This window comes from Echeneis naucrates, chromosome 10 (genome assembly GCF_900963305.1).
Source record: "Echeneis naucrates chromosome 10, fEcheNa1.1, whole genome shotgun sequence".
Taxonomy (NCBI): Eukaryota; Metazoa; Chordata; class Actinopteri; order Carangiformes; family Echeneidae; genus Echeneis; species Echeneis naucrates.
This window is the reverse complement of record NC_042520.1, coordinates 24196429-24205885: the sequence shown is the minus strand read 5'-3', so window position 1 is coordinate 24205885 and position 9457 is coordinate 24196429. Positions and strand designations below refer to the sequence as shown.

General features: G+C 45.6%; 1 protein-coding gene across 1 annotated transcript; it reads right to left on the bottom strand.

The window, feature by feature from the left end:
• Positions 1-2495: 2495 nt before the first annotated feature.
• Positions 2496-8671, bottom strand: LOC115049619 (uncharacterized). The gene is made up of 4 exons (XM_029511989.1): positions 7870-8671; positions 6429-6674; positions 3495-6249; positions 2496-2664 (listed from the first exon to the last, which is right to left on the bottom strand). The coding sequence occupies exons 1-4, from the start codon at positions 8669-8671 to the stop codon at positions 2496-2498; spliced, it is 3972 nt and encodes a 1323-aa protein (XP_029367849.1).
• Between the last annotated feature and the right edge of the window lie 786 nt (positions 8672-9457).

Below are 9457 nucleotides of genomic sequence, written 5' to 3'. Positions count from 1 at the left end.
GAGTTAAATTCAACTCATATGTAATTTCAGTCAAAATCATTGATTGGGTCACTTGAAAAGCTGCAACAGCCATCTTATCTCTTATCTTATTTATGATGGGCACACAAATCTAATTTTTATTTTGAGATTAAGGTGTAATTCCTGGTCAACTGGACTCTTTCCTAATTCTGCATTACGACTCGCACTTGTTATATATAGTACTGTGTGTGTGTGTGTATAAGGTGTCTAATCTTTGCCCTGGACAAGGAAATTATCTACTTCTACCTAAAGACCTTTCATTTGGGCCAACTCTGAACACAAAGAACACAAGCATTTATCTAATTCATATTACTGAATTATGTACATAATGGTGGAAATAAAACAACACATTTTCTCATCAACAGTTTCACATCAAAGGCATGGTCGTTTTGTGTATCCGGTCCACACAATTATGCATGTCAGGTTAATATGTTGATAGTAGGAAAAACATCAAAACATTCTGTGATGAATAGATCATGAGTGGATAATAGAAGACAGTTATTGTTAACAGTTCATTGTGAAGATTTTGAATTTGCCCAGTACTTGAGTTTGGTTTCATAACACACATATACACTTGTCTAACACAAATGCAAAAATAAATTCTTCCTCCCCTATCAGTAAATTTTCACCTTGCTGGCTGCTTCCTAGCAAACATAGCCACTATGTCTTTACGTATGAAACTACATCCAACACTACAAAAACAGCTTTTTTCTTTTTTCTTTTTTTTTTTACATTACCAAAATAATTCTATTCTTTTCTTATCTTATTGGTCACGTTCACGCTGCTATGACAGCAATAGAGCTGATTCAAGAGGGAGGAAATGGGCAGGCATTTCTCTCTCTAACTAACAAAATGTTCACAACATCAATCAGGCAAAATGTGACTGTATATAATTTTTCCCATTATTTTTGGGAAAGTCCATAAGGTCTGCTGTTTGGGATCGATGGGTTGATGACTTCTGGGCTAGTGTGTATGGCGCCTGACATTTAATCTCTCCAGATATTTACACTTTTGAAAAGAAAATATCTTAACTTGCGAACAGTTGGCAATTTTATGTTTATCCTGTCTTTTATGCGCGCTCAAAAAAAAAAAACAAAACATGCTGCCAGTTTCCAGCTGAGGTAGAGAAGTTACTTTTCTGATACGAAATGCATATAACCTCCAAAATTCCTCTGGGGCATTTGTACAGAACAAATGCAGCATGACAAGACTCATAGCCTTCAATACAATGAGTCATTAAAATGCTAAGCAATGCAAACCCATGCTTTTCTTGAAATATATTTCTGGATTTAATTCTGGACCTGAGCAAGTTCAGGCCATATTTTACCCCTTTTTGTTTAACATACCCTCTGAGAAGAAAAAAAATGGCTGTCAGAAATATTAAAGCAGTGCTGTGGTCTTTCTTGTTGCTGCAGGTTTAACAGGAAAGGAAAAAGCTCTCACAATGCTCCAGGTTTCATTTGAGCTACTAACTGCTGAAAAGCAGAATGTTGCCATGTGTATTGTTGCTTTACTCTGGTGATAAGTGTTATTGCTCTGCAGGCCGCAGGCATGACATTAAAACTGTTGTATACATCCTTGAATGAAAAAGATGCTTCTTCACTCACAACTGCAGTATGTTATGCTGCATGGAGGTTGAAGAGGATACATGAGCAATATGGGAAAAAGTCTTTTTACACAGCCTTTGGTGTTACTTCAGAAATGGACTTTCTCTGTTTAGGCAAAGAGAAAGGATCCAAGATGTGCAAGACTGAATCTTTACTGATCCCCACATAAATATTGGGTTGAACAGGATACGCTTTATTTTGGAACTGTGTTTCCTAGTGTTTCTCCAATAGCCCAGGGAGCTATGTCTTTATTAGCTACCACATGTGAGCAGTAGTCTTCAATCTTTCTGTTAGGCAATCAGAACCAAGTTTTTAGCTGAACTCCAAAAATGAAAGCTGGGCTATGAGAGACTTGCTCATGGAGATAATGCGACCAAGAATCAACCTACTGTGATATCACATACTTGTTGAACTGCTGTTTAGAAGCGACCAATTTGTAATTTATCTCGCCAGATATTTGTTGTTGCTGTTCATCTGAGACGTTGAAGCTGAGTGAGTACATGGTTTGTCAGTGAGTTGACAGCTCTGCAGCTGTCAGCTTCTCTTGTGTAAAAGTAAACCATCATTAGAGGTGGGCAACACTACAAATTTTGCTATCAACATCAAGTAAATACAGAGACAGACTTGCCAATACTGATTCTGACACCAATAGTTTTTACTTGAAATTTCAAGATCATTGGATGCTTTTGAAATTATTAACTTACTCAATATTCAATCAATTTTATCAACAAACTCAATTTGCAAATATGAAAAGTGAACAAAATTATTACTGGAGAGCCAAAAAATGCATAATTAAAATGTAACCTTTTTTTTTCTTGAACACATCACAGGTGTCTTTGTCTGCAGCTGTGAAACAGCTGTAAAACAGCTTCAAACAGCGCTCCTCTTCCTCTCCTTAATCATCAGGACTCCAGCCAGTGGTGAGCTGCTCTTTCTGTTCTGGCAGAGTGGGGAAGGAGGGGGAGGGGGAGGGGCAAAGTGAGCCTGAACAGAGTGTGAGCGCACCTTCTCTACCAGTCCTGTTGTGTAAGCAGCACTCCTCTCAAAGATTTTGGGAGTGTTGGAGAACAGTCTGCTCAATCTACTAAACAACGTACTCTATGTGTGAGCCGTCTCCAGCGCGTTCTTTTATGAAGAGAATAGGAGAAGATATTCGGTCTCAATTCAAGTATTTATTTAATCCAGCAGAAGAATAAAGCTTACAGAGCTCTGGGTCGAAACTTCTTTCCCTAACACCAACAAATGTGTGTCAGTTCACGAAGTCTCACACTCTGTATTTCCCTGACCCAGTATATAAGACGTAACAGTTCAGATAAATGTGCACGCAATTTGATTACTGTTTTTGCATCCTCTGATTTTGCAGGTATGGCTTCTGGCCAGCCAGTGTATGCATCCACTGCTACCAGAAGATACCTGTATCCTCCTACTCGCTCCAACATGTCTGTGTAATCAATCACAATCTCCTGACCTGGTAGTTTTGGAAGTGGAAACCTTCCCTGATGAGGCTTCACAGTTGACTTCACATTATATTCTGTACATATTTCACACTCACGCACATGATTTTCTACCATAGCTGGTAAGAATGGGTGCCACCAATGTGTTAGGTGTCTTGCCATCTGTGTTTTTCCACAGTGAGACATCCCGTGTGCTTCTTGTAGGACTGACAATTTCAGTCCTGGAGGTAATGCTGGCCTCCCATCCGGGGACCTCCATATACCTTCTACTTTGGTTGCTCCTCTGTCTCTCCAGACAGTGAGCTCTTCTGGTGATACTTTTTCTTGTTCTGTTATTAACATATTTACATCACACGGGGGCAACAGATCATGTATTGTTTTCTCTGTTTGTAGCATCACATATTGGGTGCTATACCCTGCCTTTCTTTTTGCTGCCTCATCTGCTGCTCTGTTCCCTTTGGATACTATTGTCCCTGAGTTATCATGTCCTTTGCACTTGATGACAGCTACCTGGTCTGGCTTCATAAGAGCCTCTTTAAGTGTCATCATCTCCTCTTTGTGTTTGATGGGCGTTTTGGCTGTTGTTAAAAAACCGGATCTCATCCATTGAGGCATCTCCACATGGATGGCTCCTACCACGTAGGCAGAGTCGGTGTAGATATTCACCTTTTTTCCAGCTGACCATTCTAGAGCTGCAATCATCGCTTGGAGTTCAGCTCTTTGGGAGGATTCTTTCCCTTTCACTGTCTCTGTGATGATCTCCTGAAACCCTGCATCTGTCTGCCTGACCACTGCATATGCTGCTTTTAGCCCTTCTGTTGGATGTCTGAAACAGCATCCGTCTGTGTACAAGATCTCTTCTGCGTCTGCTAGAGCTTTTGTGTGTAGCCCTTCTCTTACCCTGACGTCTTCTTGTACTTTCTCCTCGCACCTGTGAGGCTCACCTTCTCCTATATGATCTGCCATATTGATCCCTTCATGTGTGAATGTTATGTGAGGTGCGTTTAGGATTTTTTCCAGCCTTGTTTGTCTGAGTGATGTCATGGTGAATGCTGCTGAGCTGACGTAGGCCACTATGCTATGTGTTGTTAATACTGTTAGCGCGTGTCCCATCACAATGTGTGCTGTTTTTTGCAAAATTTTAGCCACTCCAGCCGCATGTCGTGTGCATGGTGGGTGTCTCTCTTCTGTTGGATCTAGGGAAATGCTAGCATACATCAGTACCTGTCTACCTCCCCCTTTTTTCTGAAAAAGAACTCCGGATACGGTATGTGCTTTTTCAGAAACATCCAGGAAAAACGGGAGAGTGTAGTCTGGGATGGCCAAATCAGCTGCGCGTGACATGGATTGTTTCAGCTGGATGAACGAGGATTCTGCATCCTTGGTCCAGTTGAGAGGTGCAGCTAGATTTCTCATGCCTTGCTCGTTAACTAGGGCCCGGAGGGGGTGTGTCAGTTCCCCGTAGGCGGCTACATAGTTTTTACTGTAGCCTGTAAGGCCCAGAAAAGATAGCATGTCTTTCACAGTTTGAGGGAGAGGATGGTTAAGAATGGACTCCCGATGAGAAGGTGACAGGGCCGTGCCTTTGTTAGATACAACACGGCCAAGAAACGACACCTGTTGGCGGCAACACTGAAGTTTGGACTTGGAGACTTTAAAGCCAGTGTCAGAGAGGCGAAGCAGGACTGCCTGCGTGGCCTCCAGGCAGGTGGAAGGGGTCGGGGCCGCCAGTAAGATATCATCCACATACTGTATGACAACCACGTCAGGGGGCAGAGGGAGGTCTGCCAATTGATGTTTCAGGGTCTGATTAAACACCCCTGGTGAGAGTATGAACCCTTGTGGGACTCTAGTGTACTGCAACTGCTGACCGCCGTATGTGAAGGAAAAGATGTCACGCAGGTGAGGGGCAAGGGGCAAACAGAAAAAAGCGTTAGCCAAGTCAATACAGGAGAACCACTGATGTGTTGGTGTGAGGCTAGAGAGAGCTGTATACGGATTGGGGACAGGGACAGTGGGGGTGGAGACAATAGCATTGATACGCCTGAGATCATGAGCCATACGGTATTTGCCTGTGTTTTGTTTTTCAACTGGTAGAATAGGTGTGTTCCACTTAGAGGTGGAGGGCTCTAATACTCCTGCGGCAAATAATCCTTCAATGGTGTCTGCAATGCCGGCCTCGGCGGCAGGTTTGTGTCGATATTGTGTCTGCCAAATAGGTGTGGAGTCTGTGAGGTCAAAGGTTACAGGAGAAATGTGAGAACAAAACCCTACATCAGTTGATCCTGCGGACCACAAGCTGTCTGGAAGGGCCCTCAACATTGCAGCAGCATCTACGTGGTCAGTCTTCTCCCTGCCATGCCATCTTTCTATCTGCCTGTGCTCCAATACGGCTGTGTCTTCAGCTGTCTGTGTTATTTGGTATGCACCCTCAGATGGGGAAAACAATACCTGTGGAATTTGTGTGGGTTGCCAATCGGTGAGCTGTGACAGTCTTTTACACATAGGACCTAAGTCTTTAGCTTGATGGTTGGCATGTATAGCTAAAGAGATATGGGGAGATGCGTCTGCAGCTCCCTCGTACCATCTTAACTGCTCGGGGGTTAGCTCAACCGCAGCTGCCACGCCCTCCTTTCCCACCCACACACATGTCGACTGGATCTCCCATCCCACCCCTTCTGCGTCCGAATAGAAGGCTTGCTGATATAGCTCATCACCATTTCGATCATAGTAAAGAGTTACATGGAGAGGATCGGGAGGAGGAGTGTACGGGTGTAATGACTGAATCCAGGGACGCCAAGACTGATAGAGAGCACCAATACCCTGGGTCCCCGGAGGCGTGTTCACAAGACCCCAGTAAATGTCTGCCCACAGTCCTTCTGCTCCAGGAGTGTTGTCTGCCATGAGCAACATTTGAGAGGTGGAGTGTGTGGTGGAGACAGAACAGTTTATGGTGTATCCGTTTGGAAATGTGACAATCAGTCCCTCTGGACTGCAGAGAATGGAAGCTCCGCACTTCAACAGTATGTCTCGCCCTAAGAGATTGACGGGGCACGATTGAGAGGAAACATAGTTGTGTGCAAAAGTCTGTCCCGCATGGAGGATGGTTGTGGTTAGGGGTTTTGTGAGCGGAAGACTCTGCGGTCGTCCCGAGAACCCTGTGAGCTCGACTGCAGAGGATGAGAGCAAGGTTCTAGAGACTGGTGAGTTGAGTGTGGAATACCTTGCCCCTGAGTCAAGCAAAAAAGGCAGTTCTTGTTTTAGTACTGTCAGCTGCAGATAGGGGTCCGCCAGCCCCTCCTGCGTTGGGGTTCTTGGGCTTCGTCAATAAGTCTGGGATTCGTCCCACTGCACCTGCGGGAACTGTCCCTGTGGGGCCAGGTTAGAATTTGGAGCCTGGTGTCCCTGCGGCTGAAACCCTCCTCTGGGTTGCCCCCTAAAACCGCCTGGTCGTGGCGGTCCCCAGCCTCTGCCTCGATTGCGTGCGGCCGACCAGTCGTTATCCGTACCATAAGACCAAGTCTGTTGGGGGCACTGGTTTCTCCAATGACCGGGGTCCCCACAGATATGGCAACTACCACGCCCACGGCCACCCCTAGACACGCCACGGCCCGTACCTCGACTCCCAAAACCTCTCATGCCCCCCCCTTGATTACCCCATTTTGGAGGAGATGGATCCACCCATGGTGGGGTGGGAAAGAGATCTGGCGTGTGTGGCTCGGAGGACTGCTGCTGCGCCTGAGCCACCATCTGATTATTGGTCATTTTATCTGCCTTTTTGATATCTGTTGCCTTACGGCGAGCATCCTCCAACTGAAGTTTAAGCAGTTGAAGTTGGTTAGCTTCTGTGTTATTCTTAACCTCCATCTGTTTGGCTCTATGTTTCTTAAGATGGTGTGTTAGATGTTTCTCCCATTGTTCGGTGTCACACCCTGGGAGATCAGGATTGTTATCTAAGGCCTCTCTAACTGCTGCGGGCACTCCTTCCATCACTGCTTTGCGAAACAAAGTGGTCTGTAAGCTATCAGAGCCTGGGTGTACACCTGCTACGTCAGTCCAAGTGTTTTTACATTTGTGGAGGAATGTGGTAACATTTTCCTCTGGGTCAATGTGAAATGTGAGAGAGTGTATGGCTCCAGCTGGAGTGGAGAAACGTTGTCTCATAGCTCGGCCAATGGCCGTGGCATGCCTGGAAAATGATTCACTATCAGGTCGTTTTGAAGTCTTTGCTTGTGTTTCTAATGCAGTAAGTTCCCAGCTGGAGAGCTGTTGTGCCAACAGAGCTCTCCAATCGCCTAGTGCGATTTTGTGTCCCATTGTAAGGTTACAGAATTTCTCCATCCATGGGCCTCCACCTTCTGTAGGAGGAGGCATCTTATCCAGGATGCAGTGCATGTCTGTGTAGGAGAAGGGTCGATAAACCTCGCTTCCATCTGGTGTTTTCTGTAAAAGTGGCATCATGTGATGGCTGACTTGGCTTTTGTGATGTGACCTAAGCTTGCTGATGTATGGAGAGCTAGTATGAGGTCTCTCCCTAAGCTCTTGGTGTCCCTTGGCTGTCTTACGGGCTATCATCTTCCCTTCAATCACCACCTGTCGTTCCTCATCGTCTTCTGACCAGTGTTTGCTGCTGTCTAGCTCCTCCTCTTCATCCACTTCCTCATCTCTTTCTATTTCCTGTCTCTCTGCTCCTCCCTCTCTTTGTGCTCGAATTCCAAATATCCTCTCGGCCCCTTCGGGTGCACGAGGTGTGCTGGTCATTATTGACTCTCTCCCTCTGCTAAGTCTACTTTCTAAGTCACTCTCCACTTCCTCTTTCTCTGCTATAACTGCTGAGCTGGGAAATCTTCCCTCAGCTTTCTCCTTCCCTAATAGCTTCATGCTCTCCCTATGCACCTCCATCGATTGCTCTATTACCTCCTGTACGAGTTGTACGTCTCTCTTCATCTGCTCTACCTTCACTATTGCCTCTTCGGCTTCTCTGGTTAGACGGGCTTTCTCAGCGTCATATTCTGCTCCTTCTACGACTTGTGCATTGAATACTCCTTCGCGGACTACAAACAGTGGCATCTGATTAGCTTTGCCGTAAGGAGGCGGAAGGGGTTTTCCCTCTACGGGTAATGTCGGATATATCGGCGCAGTTGGCGGGGGGTTTGTTGGCGAATTTAAGGCAGGTCCCCCTTTGTCTCTCTTTTTTGGCGGCTTCACCGTTGCTGAGTCAATTGCTAAGGCCGCCAGCGCCATCTGGTGAAGAAGTGCTCTTCGTCTATCTTTAAGTTTTTTCTGATCTTTCCACTTTCTCTTTATGAATTTGGGTTCATTTTCTTTTTTCACATGTTCTGCCAGTTCAGCGGCTGCCTGTATTTCCGCCTTCTGTATGCGTTTAGTCACATTGTGTGTTGAGTCATCGGCTGGAATGTCGCCATTTTTCTGGAGTTCCAACCATAATTCATCTATTTCTTTCCCTGTGGCTGCTCTGTCTTTATCTACGATGCCAGATAATAGTTGTGTTCTAATGTTTTTATATTGGTTGCGTACTAATCCGTCGCACCCTCCATACTCCCCACACTCCCTCTCGAACTCTCCCTCCATGGTAATGTAACAATGTAGTCACACTTTTACAAGAATTATCAAACTATGTTCTTTTGTAACTACACGCCACGTGACTGCGACTGCATGCAGATCACCGCGGACTTACTCTTCCCTTTTACTGCTGTGATTCTGCTTCTCAAGTTCCACTAGCTGCAGGCCGACACATCCAAGCTTCTACACCTCTCTCCTAAGAGGGTGCGGGATGCCTATTGCTCGGCGACAGTTAGCTTCTATCTTGAGGCAAAATTACACAACTTCCTCCCTTATGCCCCACCGAACACGACACCGCTCGAGATCCGACAAAGCGCTGGAATTTGGGCCACCTCTACTAGGCCCTACACAGCACTTCCGCCTCGTAAAAATAGCTGGTTGTCGGTAAACCACCCACACAATTTATACCATAATTATTTTATACAAACCAACAATACTTCATATCTTACACTCTCCAGAAATGGAGTGGTTTTGCAAGCCGCTGAATATACGTGTCTCAATTTGAGCGATAGTATTCAGGTTGAGGATCACATGGCACACGCTCCCCCGCTTACAAAACTCCGTAACCTCTTTTCTGTGTTTCCACAATCAACACAGGGGTCTTTCAACCTCTTTTTTCACTCTTTAGTACTTCTCTCAGGACGCTCACGACTATACCACCAGCTGTCCAAGGAGCCACCTTATGGATGTCTCCCCGAGCTATCTATATCATTACCTGTCCAAGGGACCACCTTATGGATGTTCCCCCGAGGCGAGGTCACCTCTGTAGAGACTGGATGGCACACCCTAAGTCTC

What these genes read in the sequence shown, in the direction of transcription:
- LOC115049619 (XM_029511989.1), bottom strand. Translation starts at nt 8,671, where the DNA reads ATGGAGGGAGAGTTCGAGAGGGAGTGTGGGGAGTATGGAGGGTGCGAC. An exon ending in AGTGGAGAGTGACTTAGAAA is followed by an intron (nt 6,675 to 7,869) that starts GTAGACTTAGCA and finishes TGGCGTGTCTAG; the next exon opens with GGGTGGCCGTGGGCGTGGTA. An exon ending in GCAGCAAAAAGAAAGGCAGG is followed by an intron (nt 2,665 to 3,494) that starts GTATAGCACCCA and finishes AATCTTTGAGAG; the next exon opens with GAGTGCTGCTTACACAACAG.